At 43.5% G+C, this 20813-nt stretch overlaps 1 protein-coding gene across 1 annotated transcript in view; it reads left to right on the top strand.

Annotated features, from left to right (window-relative positions):
* Positions 1-20813, top strand: part of PITPNM3 (PITPNM family member 3) — a 1845859-nt gene that overhangs the window by 1583909 nt on the left and 241137 nt on the right. The window contains exon 10 of the mRNA XM_086954539.1: positions 14294-14464. Coding sequence (XP_086810665.1) covers positions 14294-14464 — 171 coding nt within the window. The remainder of the gene's footprint in view (positions 1-14293; positions 14465-20813) is intronic.

The following is a 20813-nucleotide window of genomic DNA, read 5'->3' as shown; positions in this document are numbered from 1 at the left end:
ACCATTCTGGCTCTGGTCTAGAATGTTATTTCGAGAAAGGTGGGCGGACAAGATGGAGTTCACGTGTGCCTCAGTGACCTTGGCGGTCCAGGGCAGGAGGGAGATGGGACGGTAGTTTTCTGGTAGTAGGGGGTCAAGGTTTGGCTTCTTTAAAATTGGGCTGACCACTGCCTGCTTCCAGGAAGAAGGGACCACACCCGATGTGAGCGATAGATTGATCAGATCCAGTATAGGCTCACAACATAGGGGAGGGAGAAGTCTGAATAACTCTGGCTTCAGCGGATCTAATGGAGAACCAGATTTAATTTTGAGGCTCAGAGTATCGAAGACCTCGTCAGACATTACTGGCAGGGAGGACAGAGTTTCATGAACCGTAGCTATCACGCCAGTTTGCTCAGCATCGGGCACAGATGACGTAAATCCTCGGTAGATCGCCTGCACTTTCTCCACGAAAAAGGATGCCAGACTTTCACAGTGAGAGTCCGTGCAGATTTCCACCGAGGTGGCCCATTTCCCCATAAGGTCTTTGAGAACCTTAAAGATTAATTTAGACGGGTTGGGGCTATTCTGAAACTCGAAAGCATAGTGTGCGGCCCGGGTTTGACAGATTGCCCTGTGATAGATCTTAAGCTGGGCAAAATACAAAGATTTCAAGGTGGGATCAAAGGATTTCCTCCACGCCCTCTCAGCTTGCCGGCACGTTCTCTTAAGCTCGGCAAGAGTATCATTATACCATGGGCTGGGAACTTTAGCATGGCATTTCGACCAGCGCATCGGTATAAGAGAGTCAAGGGCGGCTAGGACCCAGTTACGAAACTGCTCGTATCCTTGTTCCACATTCAGCAGATTGCCCAGGGGCTGCGCCTCCAAGATCTTATAAAACTCCTCCAGTTTGAGCTTATGCCAATTTCTTTTAAGGATCAGTCTGTCCACAGGTTTAAATTGTGGGTCATCTACAGGACATGAAACTTTAACCAGCAGATGATCAGTCCAGCCTACCACCATCGGGTCAGAGACCCTAGCCCGCTCCAGTGTGGTAAAGAAGGGGTCAAGGATATGACCTCCTGTGTGGGTAGGGGAGGTAACTAGTTGGACCATTTGCATGGCTTCAAGGTCCGCTAGCAAGGTATTAATAGGTGCTAATGACCCCTGATCAAAATGGATATTGAGATCGCCTACGATGTTAAAATTAGCACATCTCAGAGCTAAAGCAGGGCAAATATAAATTAGGCTAGTGTGTAACATTTCTGTTCTAATAGGGCTTAGAATTTAAACCCCTAACCTGTTGAGTTAAAATCTGGACACACCCAGACGCCTCATTTAGTAAGCAGATCATAATAGACTGTCTTGCCCACGACTGGGGACTGCACATCCCCTGGCTCAAGTACGTAAAGGAGACTCTAGTTGGCATAGGATGTGCAGACCTTTTTAATAATCCGACAAAAGTGTTAGTTCAGGATAAGGCCTGGATGAAAGACCCGTACCAGAAATATGTTACATCACTTAGGGAAGATAGGGAGCTGGTCAAGCCATAAGTTTGACCACCTCTCCTGACTAAATCATGTCTGGGTATTAAGCTTTATTTATCTTATTTTCATAATCCCCATGACAGATTTTCGATGACACGCTTCAGGTTTAATCTTCCTCACCACTTATTAGCTGATCCGGTTGGATATACTTCATCCATAGAGTTGAAGGGTCTGTGTGGCTGCAACCACCGTTCTCCACAGGGTACCCTTCACTTTGTCTTACTATGTCCTTTTTATTCATATCCTAGGAGCTAGTTTTTAAAAAGTATTTTAAAGAATGCTAGATTTAGCTAGATTTAAACATGCAAAGGTGGTCTTGTTGTTTTTAAAATTGTCCACAGATGCATTAACCCTGTTCTGCACTGTAAACTTTCTAAGGTCAGCCGTCAGACTCAGAAACACAAGAGGTACTAGGTGAATAAACACGGCATCAAGCGCTAGTCAGTTAAAGGCCCTACAATGAATTTGACGAGGGGAATGGTTGGCTTAATCGAGGAGGAATTGAACATGCATTTTTTTCAGGCTGCTGAATTGATATGTATTTTCCATATCATGATGTATTCTAACTGAATTTTCGTGGTTGGTGAGGCTAGTTCCTTATTGGCCTTAAGCATGAATTTTATATGTCAAGGAGTTTTTATTTATGGATGGATTCAGCATGCATCGTAATCACTTGGTATGTGGCCTGTTTTTATCATGATGTATTTTGTCTGCACTTTTATGGTATTTTTTATACCGAATAAAGTATTTTGAAATGAATTGAATTAAGTAAGTGCCTTCTGTGAATACCAAAATGGTAGTAAGTTTAGGATTTTGTCTTAAATGAGTTCTTTGAATCAGGCGCAATGTGTCTTACATCCCATAACGGCTGTTGACAAGCAGTCCTTGTTTTTTAACATCCATAAAATTGTACATTTGTGGGCATTCACAAACTCTGATCTGACCCCTGGAACTTGTCAGAATGTTTCTTCAGCCACAGGCTGGGGTAACTCTCCATTAAGGATGGCAGGAGGAATGGACCACTCCCACATTTGGTGTGGGTGTAAGGAAGGGCTTTTTTCATGGAGGGAAGAAAAAATACGAATGTGTGAGAAATGTCACATGACATTTCGCACTCATAAACATGGAAACCTTTGCTGATTGATCAGGAATACAGATCCTTGATAATGTCTGTCATAAAGGTGGGCTATTGCCATTAGGGAATTTGCTAGACACACTACTAAAGGTGTCAAAGATTGGGAGCTTTCCTAATATCACATATTTTCGATCAATATTTGTATAGTCGTGCAGTGATCAATTGCTGCTAATATCGATATTTGCATTTTTCAAAAACTCTACCATAGTCTCCAGCTGGATAGGTATTCTAACAAACATTTGAATCCACATTAGACAAAAGGATCAAGCATCACTCACCTGAATCATTCTGATGGCAGGTTTTGCAACTGTTGGCATGATGATCAGTGTCCCCTGTATGCCCATTTCATTGTGGGACAAGCTTTTTCATGTCCTTGCCATTTGACCTCTGAAGGGGCCATCCGGCGAATGATGTCACAATAGCTCTCATAACTCGGAATGACAGCATCAAATAAACACCATCATCTGTCTTGTTTTCGTCTGTCAGATTCCTTCTGACAGTGGTGAGTTTTTGGATACCGAGGCAGTAGCCTCATTACTCCACATTCATTTTGACTTTTTTAGTCGCTGTTTAGGTGTGACGCTTTGTCATAGTTGAGGTTGTATCACAAGGTCAGCTCAGTGATGGGCCGCGGGTAGCGGTCAATTGAGTTTGCAGAATTGTCAGCAAGTTTCCTCAAAGAATCTCGTCTTTGTCTATCTAGTACCTTCCGATAGTGTTGAGTTTTGGGTGCCTGCTGAGGCGATTATGCCGTCAGACAGTGAAAGGGTTTTGGTTGCCTGCCGAGGCGATTATGCCATCAGACAGTGAAAGGGTTTTGGTTGCCTGCCGAGGCGATTATGCCTTCGGGCAGTGATGAGTTTTGCATACCTGCCGGCTATTGTAGCTGATTGTTAGAAATTCAGGACTGGGCAAAGAGAATGTCAATTCTCAAATCATAGTGAATCTTGTGATTACCGGCCCCCGACCTCGCAATACCCCCCTTTTAGAGCGGACCCGCCCACCTTGAGGTCGTCGCTCTATTCTTTACAGCTCTACACCCTTAAAAGCAGCACGCTGGCATGGCCATGCAGCAGATGCGGATGCCAAAGGCGCGCCCTAAGGCAAGCCCTTCGGCGCCCGTCTGCGAACCGACTGCGCACAGCGCCAGCCATGCTTTCCGTTTCAACAAAGATGGTGATGGAGACAGGAGATATTACCACTCTCCGGAACAGTTACATGAGATTGTAGCAGTGGGGGGTAGGAGAGACAGGATTAGCTCAGAGGGGACTACATGGCCTGTATCCGACTTTATAAAAAGCGGTAGTCTGGGGTGTGGACTGCTCAATGTCAGGTCCCTGCCAAAGCACCATCTGGAAATTCAATTGTTTATAGAAACGCATGAAGTGGATGTTCTGTCCATGACCGAAACATGGACATATTCTGGATTAGATCTGGAATTGGGACTGGCCTGCCCACCTGGATATAAAGCCTTCTACAAACCTCAGCCGAGTTTTAGAGGAGGCGGTGTGGGGGTTATTTTTAATGAACTTTGGGACTTTACTCCTTTTAATATTGTTGAACCAGAGGGCATTGAACTTCTGGGCTTTCTAATAAAAAGATCCCAATGGATAACTACTGACTAGTGTTGTCAGCTATAGGCCCCTTGGGTAGCTAGTCCTCTTTTTCAGCAAGAGTTTACCGAAGTCCTGAGTAATTTGGCATTGACCTACTCAAGACTACTCATTGTAGGGGATTTTAATTTATGGCTCAATGGGACGCTGGACTCGGGCTACAATATCCAATCCTATGAAAATCTACACTTACATCAATGGGTCCTGGAGCCCACACACAAAGAGGGGCGCACACTGGACCTAATGTTCTCTAATGAACAGATAATGGGAACAGTGGAGGCCCTACCGGTGTGCTAGTCGGACCATCAACTGATTATCTTTCAGCTATACAATCTTAGACTGAATAAACTGACCCCTAAGAATGATCAGATTTTCCAAAGCAGGGACTGGAGGGCCTTTTGAAAAAGACAATAGTATCTCCAAAATGTTTTCCCCCTGAGAGTTGTGACATAAATAAGACGGTAGAGGAGAACTATGCATTATATTGCGAACATATAACCTCGAGGCTGGACCAAGTTGCTCTGGTCAAAAATCACAAAAAACTTGGTAGACCGTCAGCCCCATGGTTCAATGAAGAACTCCGAAACCCGAAGCTTAGGTGTAAACAAGCTGAAAGGAAATGGTGTAGGGATTATGTAGAGAGGGAAAAAACCTCCTGGAAGATAGCAATAGCTGAGTACAAGAAAGAAATTCTGGTAGTAAAGACAGAGTTTTATGCAAACTCTATCCTGAAGGCACAAAATATCACCAGGAATGTCTCCAGGATAGTAGATAACATGATCAATCCAGAATGTTCAAAGAATGAGATTGTGCCCAGTTAGGATCTAGTTGATAGACTGGCAACCTTTTTTGAAGATAATATCAGCAACATTATTGATAGCCTAAATCTGTGCACAATTGCAAAGGAATTATTGTCTGAAAGACAGATTGGGGTAAAGAAACCCTATTCCCTGGACCACTTCTATATACTATCTGCAGAAGAATTTGAGAAAATAGCTATGAGAATATCCTCAGTGGCCCCCTTGGATCCACTGCCACACAAAATCTGGAAGGAGTTGGCCCCTGAACTCTTCCCAGCATTACGGCAAATCTGCAACAAATCACTGATGAGCGGCTCTGTACCAGCTTGCTGGAAACAGGCATCGGTGACGCCTCTTCTGAAAAAGGCATCACCCGGCTGCTTTAAGAATTACAGACTCATCTCCCTTCTACCATATCCAGTTAAAATCCTGGAAAGAGTGGTTAGCAGGTCACTCTCCCAGTTCTTAGAAGCAAATAATATTCTGGATCAGGTGCAATTTGGATTTCGACCCGGCCATGGGACGTAGACCGCCTTGTTGACCGTTATGGATGATCTACGGATGCGGGCAGACAGGGGCCAGTTAGCCATACTGGTTCTTCTGGACCTGTCTGCAGTATTCGATACGGTAAATCATGAGACTCTCCTGCCCAGGCTTGAAGAGGTGGGAGTTGCGGGCACTGCCCTTAAGTGGTTGTAGTCATACTTATCTAATAGACAACAGGCAGTAGCCCTCCCGCTTTCCGATCTAAGCCCTTCAACACATTTCATGGTGTCCCGCAGGGATCGGCGATCAGCCCTATTTTATTTAACATTTATATGAGTCCTTTACCTGCCATCATAAGGTCTCATTATGTTAATTTAGTGAATTATGCAGACGACACTCAGCTCATCCTATCTTTAGAGGGTGAGCAATCAGTGTCCTTAGAAAATGTTCATGCATGCCTGCGGGACATAGCAACTTGGCTCAGGGAGATCTCTCTTCAGTTTAACTCTGAGAAAACAGAGATTTTACACTGTGCAGTAGATAGAATCCCTCCTACACTTCTGCTTGACTTTTAGCCAACATCCCCTGCTATCCATTGGCTCCCAGTAGCATGGTACGTAATCTGGAAGTCATGTTTGACAACAAATTGACATTAGAAAACCATGTCAACAAAACAGTTGGAAGTTGTTTTACTCTGATCAGAGCATTTTGGAAAATCTTTCCGATGTTCTCTAAACAGAACAGAGTGCTGATAGTCTGGAGCACCATCCTCAGCAGGCTGGACTATTGTAATGCCCTGCTACTAAAATCCCCGTATTATCTGATTGAGAGATTGCAGAGAGTACAGACCATGGCGGCCAAAATGGTACTACTGCAACCACGCCGTTTCTCTCACCGGGCACTCTCAGATTTACACTTGCAGCCAGTCTCACAGAGGTTACGATTCAAGGCACTGTGTATAGTATTTAAGGCTGTACATGGACACGGGCCCAAATCTCTGCAGGAGAAACTGACATGGTATGTCCCTCCACGGGTGCTTTGCTCCTCATCGGCTAATCTGGTGAGGGTGCCTAGAGTTAGGAAAGTCAAATCAGGAGGTAGGGCCTTTAGTGCAGCAGCGTTTCACTTTTGGAATACTCTTCCATCTAATATGAGACAAATAGACAACATCCTGCAGTTTAGAAAAAGGTTAAAAACCTGGCTATGCCCTCGAGTATGCTCCTTGGCATCGGCTAGCTCTTCCCTGCCACAGTCTCTCAGCACTAAGCTAGACGCCTGTATCACAGCAGCAGGTTACCCGTAGCGTGTCAGTTGCGCTTTACAAATAATGATAAAATAAAATAAAAAGGAGAATACAAATTTCATTAAAGACATATAGGCTAGCATTATGCATACATAACGTTTAATGCCACTCCTGCATCACCTTTAAAAAACCCAGAACACTTAAACACTAGAACCAGAACCTTAAGTCCATAGATAATACTTTCCCCGATCATTCCTCCTCTTTTACCGCAGCAAGTGAATCTTCTTCCTCAAATATTTCCTCTAAAGTTAATCTTCATTTCTTCTTCCTCATTCTATGGAAAGGCAAAATACCCTAAATATTTTTTTTCTTTTTTTTCCTTATTTTAAATTTTGTTTTAGAAAAAACCTTCGCAACCTAATCATTTATTATCTAACAAAATCACAGCACTAACTAGGGAACATTTACCAATCTAACATATGTATCATATGTCTAGACAACACCTTATTAATCTTTTTTTTTTTTTAAACCTACCTTCATGGGCAGAGGAGGGCGGGATAATGCTAGCCTCTGTGTCTTTTGCACTACGCTTGGAGAATCGCCATTTCGTTTCAAGATCGGAGGCTACCATTATGCATGTTGAAACCCCTTTATCACCACATTTGAAACATGCTTAATAGGTCTAAAGTAGTTCCTTGCAAAAGTCCCTACATTTGACCAACCTGCAGCTTTTAAAATTTCTTCCAGCTGGCCTAAAGACAAATACATCTTACTTGCCATAGCACCACATATAGAATGCGTTTTGAACCTGTCCACATAAACACCACTCACTTTCATAAAATATTTTACCCACCTTGCAATCGTTGCTCTGCTCACCGCACAAGAAGATTTTACATATGAAATTAACAATTGATTTTTCGCATCACTCCTATGCTCTAATACTCTGCTCTCATACTCTACTATACAACTCACTACACACAATTTTCTCTCTTCTGCAAAAAGTGGATAAAAAGTTAGTGTGACATAGTTTGTGTTCTCTTCCTAATCTCAAAATACACTCCATATTTTCCCATTATTTTGTTACTTACCTCCAGCGCCTTCACATCCGACACTCTCTCACACAACACTGAACACATTAAACATGCCAACTTTACAGTATATCTCTTCAAGTCTAAAAAAGTGCCAGTACAGCGTCAACATCCCACAACACACTGTAACGTGCTCTAGGTGATCTCTTAATCCTCATATTATAACACTGGACACCATTAAGTTGCTTCCTACAGATTTGTCATCCTCTTGAGACTGGCCTGCTCAAATCACCGACCTGTATCAATGAATTGTCCGGCATTCTAAACGTTCCTCAAACGATTCTACCAAAAATGTAACCACCTCCACAACCGGAGCCTTCATGGGAACCAAACTCCTTTCCAAGCATCAACTAGCCCATAGTCTCCAAATTCCTTTACAATTATTTCTAGTTCCTGGAGCCCAGGATTCTTCTAGTAACTCAGCAGCTTCAAACCAAAAGCCCCTTGAGACTGACAAATATCTTGACACATTGAAAACAAGAAGGTTGAGAAACCCCGCTTTGAACTAAAGGATGTTCCTCTTCCTCTGCAGTCCTCAGAAGACCTACCTTGGCAGGAATTAAAAAAGGCTCTACACATGCCAACTTACATCACTGATGTAAACCAAATCTGCGACACCCAAAAGGTGTTACCTACGCTATCTGACACTTCTGTCTCAACTTCATGAGCACCCTCTGTATCATTGTGCATGGGGATAAACCCTCCTCCCCCTCCACACCTGTTGGAATACCAAAAAAACAAAAAACTCACTCATACCCAAAGCATCTGCTTCTATAAATTAGAAGCTACGCTTACCTATACAAACTCCCACCAAAACTATTGTGCACTACATTACTTTCATTCACCTCCTTGTTTAAGAAAAACAAGTAACACAAGGGGTACTTTTCTCCTCAGGATCAGCAATTAAAAAGGAGGAACTTTGAGTGGAAGGATTATTTATGGACTTAGGGCTCTGGTTCTAGTGTTTAAGTGTTCTGAGCTCTTCAGAGGTGCTGCAGGAGTGGCATTAAAGCTTATTTATGTATAATGGTAGCCTCCGGTCTTGAAATTAAATTATTTTTTCTTTACACTGGATGCCACCTTAAAACAGAGTCTTCAATTAAGGAAGAACAAAATAGGCTATAGGAAGTTAGGGCCTTATTTATTAGGCTTTGTGACACTTTTGCGCCGCTCTTGCATCACTTTTTGTGACCTACCAGCGGCGCACAAAATGAACCGCGTTGTGCCCTATTTACACACTGATGCATCTAAGCAGATGCGTCACTTTGTAAAGCCCTGCGCTACATTATACCTGAGTCAGGTATAATGTATGCAGGATGGGCATTCCCCAGTAAAAAGCCTTGTAGAAGTGGCACAGTGAAATCTATCAGATTTCACTGCGCCACTTTTAGGACACTACTTCTTCAAAATGTTATGCTTGCCTCACAGCAGGCATCAGACTGCCACAGGCACATTTAACATGGGACATGGCCATGTATAAAGACACACTGCTGTAGTTGAGTCACTTTTGTGACACTCCATCTATGCTTCATTACTGCACCTACAGATACATCAGCAATACTAACTTATCTGTAACTCCTTGTGACATGGAGAGCCGTACATTAATTATGACGCATTCATCGTGTCACAAGGAGGGCGCAGTGGAAACTGTTGCATTGCTGTTTTCACGCAGCGAGGAGACAGTTTTCATAAAGGAGGCCTTAGTGTAAAGCAACCATCGCCAACCATTAAGCAAGGGGATGTTGAAACCGGTTATGACTCCTTTTGCACTTGGTTAACCCGGGCACTGAATAGACCTATTCCAGCAACATGGGGTAAAGGTCGCATACAGGTCGCCAATCCTTGGTACAACAATACTCTGGCGGGCCTCAAGAAGATCTGTAAAAGATACGAACACGACTGGAGAAAAGATTATTCCTCTGAGAAAAAGTCCTGCTATCTAAAAGAACTTAAGATATAACATAAAGCCATCTGCAGGACACGGTGGAGTGCTATGCCTCCGAAATAAAAATTAGCTCTAATCCGGCGTAGTTTATTTTTAAGATTCTAAAAGAATTCAGCACAAAAAAAATCCGCTAACAATATTTTCACTTCGGCGACTCAGTGCGAAGAGTTAGCCTCCTTTTTTGTGGAGAAGATCCGGGGCATTTATAAAACCTTTACCCCTGTGACACAGCATTGCTGTATCTCGGCAACGAGACTTAGTCCTGCCTCTAAGCAATTGGTTATTCCCGAAATCTCTGAGGAAAAGTTCGATCAGCTAACTAAGCTTATTAAATCTGGTTCCCCGGCGGATCCCCTTAAGCCTGCCCAATTCAGAGACTCTTCTCTGTACTGTTCAGCCCCGCTACATAGTCTTATTAATGTCTCCTTTTCGGCTGCCATTGTGCGAGTTAAGTGTAAACAGGCATGGGTCTCTCCTATACTCAAAAAGCCCACCTTAGACCCTCTGAAGCCTGAAAACTTCAGGCCTATTTCTTTGCTACCTTGGGCTGCGAAGATTGCTGAGGCCCATGTAAACTCTATTCTTACCAACGCTTTAAATGCCAATGACACTCTGGATGAAACTCAGCATGGGTTCCGCGCCGGTCATAGCACGGAGACGGCACTCTTGGCTACAACGGAGCATCTTTGGGCCTCTCTCGACCACGACCAAACAGTGGCACTGATCCTACTAGATCTCAGTGCCACTTTTGACACTGTCTCCCACCAGATCCTGCTCCATCGGCTTGAAGAGGCAGGGATCACGGATATGGCCCTTGCCTGGTTTAGGTCTTTCCTGACCGACAGATCATTTCGTGTTTCCACTCCTTCCTTCCTTTCCAGGGCGTACTCTATTGGGCAGGGTGTCCCTCAGGGCTCGGCTCTGAGCCCAACCCTGTTCAATCTTTACGTTCACCCGCTGGCTGCTGTCGCCAAAGCGTGGGACCTTTACATCGTGTCGTACGCTGATGACATGCAGCTAGTGGTCGCCCTCTCGCAAGGTATCACCATGGACCATGTAAGGTTCAAAGCAGGTCTGGCCGCGGTAGCAGAGTGGATGACAGCTAACTGCTTACAACTTAACGCCGCGAAGACAGAGGTGCTATTGGTTGGCAGAAATACTGAGTTATGGGGAGACCACTGGTGGCCTTCTACTTTGTGGAAAGCTCCTACACCTAAGACAGAAGTGAAAAACTTGGGAGTCTGGTTAGACTCAGCTTTAAGTTTTGGCACCCAAACGAAAAAAGTTGCCGCCACCTGTTTTGGCATGCTACGCAGTCTTTAAAGCTGTCCTGAAATTCTTTGACTCTGCTACTAGGCAGCTAATTGTTCAATCTACGGTGTTGTCCAGATTGGACTATGCCTGTTCACTGCTCCTAGGTGCTAATAAGGCGGAAATTACCCGTCTGCAACGCATTCAAAATGCGGCGGCTAGAGCATTAGTAGGTCTGTCCCCTTTTAGTTCTACTTCTGCTACTATCCGGAAACTTCACTGGCTTCCTGTAGCTCAGCGGAAACAGTTTAAGACCTTATGTATCTCATTTAAAATCTTAAAACTGTCTACCCCTAAAATGCTGGGGCCTTTGCTGAACATGTATGTGCCCATGCGGGCTCTACGTTCAGCTGGCCAGAACCTGGTTGAGGTCCCCCGGTTCAAGCGAAGCAGAGCGGGTGGACGTTCTTTCCGCTTCTTAGCAGCAAAACTATGGAACACTCTACCAGTCCATATTCGGGAAATGGAAGAGTTGCTTCAATTCAGGAAAGCCATCAAAACTCATTTATTCCTTTGAAAATACTTTTATTTGTCTCTCTCTTCCTGATCTCAGCTCTGTTTTTTGCTTCAGGATTAGCGCCGGGACGCCCCTTTGCTGGGGCAGCTGTGCGCTTTACAAAACCACATAACATAACATAACATGGGTTACATAGATCGCATTAGTTATGGTGCTGTTTCCAGATGACAGAAATCACATGAACGTTTGGCCCAAGCGACCAGTGCAAAGTGTTGTTTTTCCTCTTGTTAGTCAGTGAAACAGTGCATCCATACACTTACAGCTGTGCAATTATGTAATCAATTACGTAATTAAGTTAACAAGAATTGGTGAGTCCTATTTTCAGGTTTTCAGTGATCATATCTATGTCACAACTGGAACAGGCTCTTACTAATTTAGGGCCCGATCTACAAAGAAATTATCTGGTCGTAACGGAAGGATTCGCAGAATTGGACCGTTTGTGACTGTAAAATGCTTTTTCAAATATATAAAATGTAAAATGTGATTTGGTAACTTGTTCCTTATCACATTTTAAATTTGTGATTTGGTATTTGGAAGGGGTGTGTTCAGGGCATCCCTTCCAATTACCGAATCAATATGTATGTATTACTGTTTTACGAATGAAGTCAGTTCGCAAAATAGTAATACTTTACAACCAATATAAAACTGGTAGTACTTCATCAGCTAAGGGGAAAGGGGCACCAAAGCGATCCCTTCACCATTGAGAATATAAATGATAATATTTAAGAGCAGCCAGTGGTTCCCCGGACCACTGCGTACTCTTAAAAATTTAAACTTCAAGGTTACATTTTTTTCTTTTTAATCTCATTTGATTTTCCTTGAAGGAAAATAGAATGCATTTAAAAAAAAAAAATTGCTTTATTAAAAGCAATCACAGACGTGGTGGTCTTAAATTCTGACTTGCCTCATTAATATGCGGAAAGTGGGTCTATTTGCTACCCACAAGGAATCCCTAAATTAAACTCAATGAATTTCATACCTTAGGAATACCCATTTCCTAATTGCAATTTGGAGGGAATCAGAATTAGGAAACTGATTTTCCTAATGTTTCTACTTCTGTCCCTTATGTTTCTCTAGTGCAGCACAGGATGTTGAAAGTGTTAGAGTCAGTAGCCACATCCTTGTGAAAATATATGCAGTGTGACATTGTGCACTTTTTCTGTGTTGGCTGACATCAAGGTCTGCATTAGCTGCATTCCACAGTGTATTATATCCTTTCAGTTTACCCCCTCCAAGGGATAGGTATGCTTGTTTTTCACCTCATCCCCGTGATAAAGCTATACTTTGAAAGAGTTTATTTACAATTTTGTTTTAGTAAGGTTTTAATTTGATATGTGCACAATATCGTAATCAGGGCCACAGGAATTATGCAGCAAAGGTGCAACAAAGTATGCAGCAGAGTTGACAAAACTATGCTACAAGAAAAGTCAAAATATTCTGTGTGATGCAGCATTCTGTGGCAAAATTATTTCATCATTTTAACTCACTTTTAAAATAGTTTTCTGCAAGGTTTTCATTGAGGTGTACCAGTTTAAAATCGACTACACTAAGTATCTAAAAGATGGCCTGTTACCCTTTTGAAAGAACCTGCCACTGTAGGGCACCATATTTGATGCGTTTTTAAGTAAATTATGATCCTTGATCCCTATCAGCTAAAACATATTTGTTGATTTTTTTTAGTTTTTTCAAAAATTTTCAAATTATGCTGGAAATGGTAAAATATGGTAAGTGTAGTAAATCCATCATTATGCGGAAAACTCCACAGCCACAGAATCACATAAGACCATGATCATAGTGCAAACATTTTGCGCTGAGTTTGCAGCAAAAGATGTTTTTGGAGACATATACTTTCCAGTACAAAACTTGTTTTGCGCTAGAAAGTAGTCTGAAATCAGCCGCACAGCAGTGCTAATACTGCTGTGCATTTCCGTGCACCAATGGGGCGTTCCATGGATGGTACGTGGGCGTTCCGTGGAACCACCTATGGTTTTTGAGGCAAAATAGTAGACAGGGTTCTGTACCAAAAAAATAACACAATTTGAAAGCAGGCATTAGAAGGAGAAATATTTTCATTTCTCCTTTCTTTTCTTAGTTTGCATGTGTGCTGCACTTAACAGCAAACTTACAAAATAGGAAAAGATTTAAAAGTTGTTTAGGCACAGTATGTGGTACCGGAAAAAAAACCTTTCCATTACAAAAACTTTGCTAGACTCTCCCACACACCCTTGCATTATGTCCCAAAGGGGTGTGTGTGGTCCTCAGCATCAAAATTCTGTGCCGGCACCAGGGAGAGGGGTGGAGAGTGCCATATATCTGTAGATATGACACTCTTCTGCTCTTACCCTGTTACGCAACACATCACACTATTTTGGCTGCTGCGCTGCGTTGCATAACACTTTCATAAATATGGTCCAAAATCTGAGCATGTGGCTTGTTCAACGTGGTCCACAAGTGACCTTTTACATTCAATGAATAAAAATGAAGATCATTTTCATAGTAGGTGATTATCTGAAAATGTGTCTTGGCCTAGCAGCCGTAGACCTACCATGAACATCTTCTTGTAAATCATTGGCTTTTTTGCCCACCTACTCTTTTCAGGCAAGTAACCCCTTGTGTTTCTCCACAGTTTGCCGGGTTCGCCCATCTTGTAGTCAAGTCTACAGCTTCTTTCACTCTGCCGATCCCTCCGCCTCCAGGCTTGAGCCCTTACTGGAGAAAACCTTCCACTTGCTGCCTCCATACACTGTCCCAAGATACCAGCGGTACCCCCTAGGAGATGGGAAGACCTGCCTTTTAGGTAAGTCAAGTCATAAAATTTATATAGCGCACTACATACCCAGAGGGTTTCAAGGCGCTTAGGAAGGGGAGGAGGATTATTTGTCAAATATCCACGTTTTAAGCTGCTTTCTGAACGCTAGGTGATTCTGGGTGAGGCGAAGGTAAGCGGGGAGTGAGTTCCATGTTTTGGCAGCCAGGTATGAGAAGGATCTGCCTCCCATGGTGGTCTTGTTGATGCGAGGTACAGTGGCGAAGGCTTGGCTGGAAGAGCGAAGTTGGCGGGAGGGGGTGTAGAAGGACAGTCGAGAGTTGAGGCAATCTGGTCCGATGTCGTAGAGTGATTTGTGTGCGTGGGTAAGCAGACGGAAAGTAATCCTCTTATTGACGGGTAGCCAGTGGAGGTCTTTAAGGTGACCAGAGATGTGTTCGTTGCGTGGGATGTCTAATATGAGCCTGGCTGAGGCGTTTTGGATTTGTTGTAGTTTCTTCTGGAGTTTAGCGGTGGTACCTGCGTAGAGGGTGTTTCCATAGTCCAGTCGGCTCGTGACTAGAGCGTGGGTGACTGTTTTCCTTGTTTCGGAGGGGATCCAGCGAAATGTTTTTCTGAGCATGCGAAGAATGTTAAAGCAGGAAGAGGATACGGCGCTGACTTGTCTGTTCATTGAGAGTGAAGAATCCAGGATGACGCCAAGGTTCCGTGCGTGGTCTGTCGGGATGGGTGCATTTCCGAGGGCTTCCGGCCACCAGGAGTCGTCCCATGCAGAGGGGGATTTACCTAAGATGAGGACTTCTGTTTTGTCTGAGTTCAGTTTCAGACGGCTTTGTTTCATCCATTCGGCGACTTCTTTCATTCCTTCGTGTAGGTTAGTTTTGGCGGTGCTGGGGTCCTTGGTGAGAGATAGGATCAGTTGAGTGTCATCCGCGTAAGAGATGATGTTGAGGTTGTGTTGGCGGGCGATGGCCGCGAGGGGGCTCATGTATACGTTGAAGAGGGTGGGACTGAGTGAGGATCCTTGTGGTACGCCGCAGATGATTTCAGAGGCCTCGGACTTGAATGGTGGGAGGCGGACTCTCTGGGTTCTTCCGGTGAGGAACGAGGTGATCCATTCCAGTGCCTTTCCTTGGATTCCGATGTTTCTGAGGCGTTGTAAAAGGGTGCTGTGGCAGACTGTGTCGAAGGCTGCAGAGAGGTCGAGGAGGATGAGGGCGACTGTGTCTCCATTGTCCAGTAGAGTTCGAATGTCGTCTGTTGCTGCGATGAGGGCGGTCTCAGTGCTGTGTTTGGCTCGGAAGCCAGATTGTGAGGGGTCGAGTGATTTGTTGGCTTCGAGGAAGGCGGCGAGCTGGTTGTTGACAGCTTTCTCGATGACTTTGGCCGGGAATGGAAGAAGCGAGATGGGGCGGTAGTTTTTGAGTTCGGTGGGGTCTGCTGTTGGTTTTTTCAGAAGGGCGGTGAGTTCAGCGTGTTTCCAGTCTTCTGGGAAGGTAGCGGAATTGAAGGAGCAGTTGATGACGTCTCGGAGGTGCGGAGCTATGACGGAGTCTGCTTGGTCTTTGCACAATTTCACTTTAAGCTAATATTGAAATTCATTATCTGGTATTGATAAATTGACACTTGTTGGAACTCTACAGCTTTTCAGGACTTTTTGTTGCCAACAAAATTGTTTTCGGAAGATACTGTATTGAGTAAGTTGGAGGGATGTGTACTTAACTTGTTGAGGAGAGAAAAATAAACAGCAAACAATTGTAATTACAACAAGAAAGTAGTTTGTTTAAGTGCCTTTGATAATGCTCTTTAAGCACCAGGCCTTTTTCTGTGTAATGTTACTTCTCATTACTTTCAATTTATCTGATTCATTGCAAAAATAATTAATCCATATACTTTTTCGCCTTGGCCCTCTCCTGAAAAGAGCCTTTGCACGAAGCACGAGTCAATGGCCCTCATTACGATTTTGGGGCCAATTACGATACCGTAGTAAATGGCTCAGTTCCTCGGTCGGAGCTGTTCCTACGGCATCGTAATCAGATGTTCGAATTCATTTCCGACTGACCCATTTGGATGGAGTCGGTCGGAAAGGAATCGGAACTGGATTTCCAAATGGTTTTTGACAGGCTCAGAGAGCCAGTCTGCTATTCAGAATGCCTCCAGTAATGCCAAGAGTTGTACTTTCCGTTCCAGGGATTACAATGTCAGCTTCTGACAGCCTTTCTGTGCCAGCCTTTCCGACACAGAAAGGTTGTCGGAAGTCAACTTGGGGCCGCCAGCAGGGCACCCATGGGGTCACGGTCTCCATTTGGAGGCCGTGTAGGTTCCTATGGTGCCCCCCCTGTTGATCCCTGCACCCCGTGGCAGGCACCTTTAGGTGTCTGAGGTGCAGGGATGAACTGCACCTTTTCTCTTTACAATTAGAGCATGCAATCTGGTCGGAATGCATGCTCCCATTGTAAAGTTTAGGAGTGTGACTGAACTGTGTTTGGTCGCATCCTAATTGCTGAGTTGGGACCGCCAACAGGAGGTTGATCGGTCCCATCCCAGCAATTAGCTCTTTACTGAACTAAATGAATGAGAAAAATACAGCTGTTTATTGTCTCAAGGTACTGACTGTATTGCACCTGCACTTTGAGAATGCTTTTTGAAATTCTCTCATTTATTACATCATACACTCCCATATGTCTTCCTTTGATTTTAAAAGGAACATTTTTTAGTAGGCCCCATTTAGGGAAAGAGGAAATGGGGCACTGATGTACAGTCAAAGAGGAGGCGAATTGAATGATGAATCAATGTATGTGTAGCAAGAGGGAGTGATATGTATCAATATGCTTGTTAGTAATATTTTCATATCACCCACTAGACTGGATTTGTTTCTCTTTATCTCATACCACTGTCCTGTTCTCTCCACCGATCTCCATTCTTAGACCTCCACCGTCCTTTCATCCTAATGGATCCCCCGTCTTACATTTATTCAAAAGAACTTTAGTACTTATACTTTTTATGTGAGGTTAAAGAAGTAATGAAAGTAAGATAAATGAGAGTTTATAATATGAAGATTGCATTGAATGTCTAGTAAAAAAATGGATATAGAATATGTGTTTTACAGAAAGATACCTTGCAATCGAGGGTGCACTCGTATAGAATAAATCAAACCGAATGGCTTAAGGTGTGAGAATTGAGGCTCACAACGTTCGGAGTACTTTACCATCATTTGTCATGAAAACATCTAAAAATACAGAGAAATAATAAGAAAATATAAGAATCAGATTTTGAGGAAAAGAACATTGAGATCTGGAGAAGTTGTGTCCAATGATATTCTACAAAAATAGATCAAAATAGATGTCCTAAGAAGTACTATCCAAGTAGTAACTCTAGTGCAGAAGGGGAACCAATTAGAATACAAAGTTCACTAGTTATTAGAAACAGTGATGAATGTAAATCCTGTCACTCAGACTATAAATGGAATTGTATGTAAATATTCTAATGAAGTGCTGTATTTTAATTGGTGGTGGTGGAGGCATTCTTCTTGAAATGGACACTGCAGTTGAAAAACTCTATGACCCCCTCGATGGCTCATGACAAAACTCGTAGTGGAGAACCGGGCCTTATGGGCCTGGCGGCGCAGGGCACGTCTTAAATCCCCAAGTTCACCTGCCTTGTCGAACAGAGACACGAGACACTCTGTTGGGCGTAGAAAAACAGGTTTATTAGCTGCAGCTAAGCACAGTTGTCCCAGAAGTACGTACAGAGTAGATTCTGAGGAGACTGCCACTTTAGTCCGTGGCTCACAATCTTTTATAGCACACATATTTACAACATTTACTCCCTGTACATACAAAGCAAGCCAATAGGAAAAGTTGGAAAACAAGCTATCAGGTATCCCAATTATGCCCCTCTCTCAAACCCCGTGTGTTACCCCTCCCAACAAATTAATCAGTGCTAGTACCGACAATCCAATTTTCAGGTGGCAGGACGTATTTGTGTGCCTCAAAGGATAGTTGTGTAACAAGAGAATACAAGGAGAGAATAGCGAAGGCCAGTCGGGTAAGATAATGTAAGGAAAGAATAGGAGAAGCCAAATAGTCAGTCGAGACAGGGATCAATCAACCCAGACATGGGTTAGCGAACTCAACCAGACCCTGACATCGGTTTCGTAAATAAGGGCAGGGGGTTACTCTTTAACCGAAGAGACACGTAGCAGCTGGGAAAAGCAAAAACACTCAGTTCGCCGTGCTGCCTGACTGAGGGCAACACAAAATGGCGACGAGACACAAAATGGCGGCTAAATACGGGACGAAGTCAGTGACCAAAGAACCTCAGACCCTCCTTTTGCCATTACTCAGGCAAAACACAAAGGACTCAAGTTAATCTGAGTCGATGTCAATGGCCATGAGGTCGTCGAGCTGTTGCTGCAACATCATGTTAATGTTCTCTGTTTTCTGTGACACAGGCTTGGGACACACATGGTGGCACAAAGACCGCAGATGGCAGGGCCACACTGTATACAGAGAAAAGAAGAGAAAATGATGGCCAAAACCATTCCAAGGAAGGTTAATATCTTCCACTCCCAAATGGACAGTAGTCCCCAAAACCATCCCATCACAGACTAATCTCCTGTGTCCTGATGTATAGACTCTGAAATGATATGCAACTTACAGATGGCTTGGTATACCGTAGGGGCATTATTAGAAATATAAATGCAGCAACTAGACCCGATCAATTTATAGACTCCACGATCAAGGACAATGTCTAAAACCATCCGGTTCTGCAAAGTCATAAGACGATCCGCCTGAAGTTCGGCTCTCAGATTACTCAAGGCTCCAGAAGTTACATTTATGGTAGCCTCAACAACACGAACTAGCTGTCTGATGTCTCTGCTGTTGGCCATTGAGCCCCAGAAAGGAAGCAACCCTTTGATAAAGTCACCTCCTTCTTGTCCTGCTGTGTCCTTAGAATCAATAACCCCTCTGCCATATCTCTTTTTATGATGACCTGAAGGAGCAGTATATGTTGGAGGAAGAAGGAAAGCCACATAACAAGTGCCTGAAAAATAGGTAGGAAGCCACGTATAGGCTCTATCATGACAAACAAAATACGTGCCTTGTGATGGCACTAACGGTGAAGAAATCTGAGGTGAATAGATACAAGTATGGGAACAGACACTCTTCTCCTGTTGATTTTTAACATTTTGGCCATTGATCTGTAGACAGAAATTACCTCGATGAGGTACAGTCAAAATTGGTGGGGATCTCCTTCGTCTAGCCTTATCTGTAAGGCTAGTAACATAACAAGTCATGTGCCAGCCATCATATGCTCGTTTCTCATCAACAGGAATCTTACTAATCTCAGCAATTCTAGCCATGGCCACTATTCCCTTTATCAAAGAACTGTGACTAAAATCTGCTCCATCACCATATGGACTACCAGGAGGATATCGAAGTTGATTTTGATATACATTAGAAAACATGGCCAAATAGGCCCAAGCGGAGCCTTCGTAGGAAAATGGAAGGACTAAATATGGCATCCCTCTCTCTGTGTTATTGGGCATGAGCCCACAGACCCAACAGTCAGTAGTATTGACTACCAGTTGATGCTGATGCAATAACTGAATAAATGAATTGTTGAAGTATTCTGTTCTCCTAATTAGCTCATGTTCTGGGATTGTGCGAAACTGATGTGGGGAGGCAGTGGTAGAAAAAGACAAAGAGACAGAAGTTGGAACAGGTGCTTGCTGCATAGTGTGAACAACCCAACTCACACAAGCCAATAAAATACATGAACATATTCAAATACATAAGGTTATGCCACATGGACTAACCAATATTCTTTTATATTTACATTTCATTTCTGCATTCTTATCACTGCTTTCCACTTTAATATCCATTCTCTAAAGCGTTGCTCACGGCAATCTTCCTAGATCACTTAGCTGTGATTATTATTATTATTATTATTATTATTATTATTATTATTATTATTATTCTGAGTTTTGTATAGCGCCTGGTTACCAATAGGCATCCCCGCGCTTATCAGAACATAACACTACTAAAAGAATGCAAAAATTAAACAGAGAACAAAAAAGTTTTTAAAAGTTTACGGAACCTAAGAAGACTGGCTTCGGAGCGCAGTTGTAAGGGCAGTGAGTTCCACAAGGAGGCCACATTTATTGAAAACCTTCTGCCACCAGTTCTTGCCTTTTTCACCCTGCCAACCTGAAGGAGATGTTGGTGGTCAGAGCGAAGGGAGCGAGAGGCCTTATAGGGCTGGACCATCTCCTCCAGAATAGGTGGGCCCACCCCGTGCAGAACTTTGTGGGCGATGCAGAGTGACTTGAATTTCACCCTGTCCCTCACAGGGAGCCAGTGCAGTGCCCTCAACG

Source organism: Lissotriton vulgaris, chromosome 2_1 (assembly GCF_964263255.1).
Source record: "Lissotriton vulgaris chromosome 2_1, aLisVul1.2, whole genome shotgun sequence".
Lineage (NCBI taxonomy): Eukaryota > Metazoa > Chordata > Amphibia > Caudata > Salamandridae > Lissotriton > Lissotriton vulgaris.
Note: the sequence above shows the minus strand (reverse complement) of the source record. Positions and strands in the feature narration are given on the sequence as shown.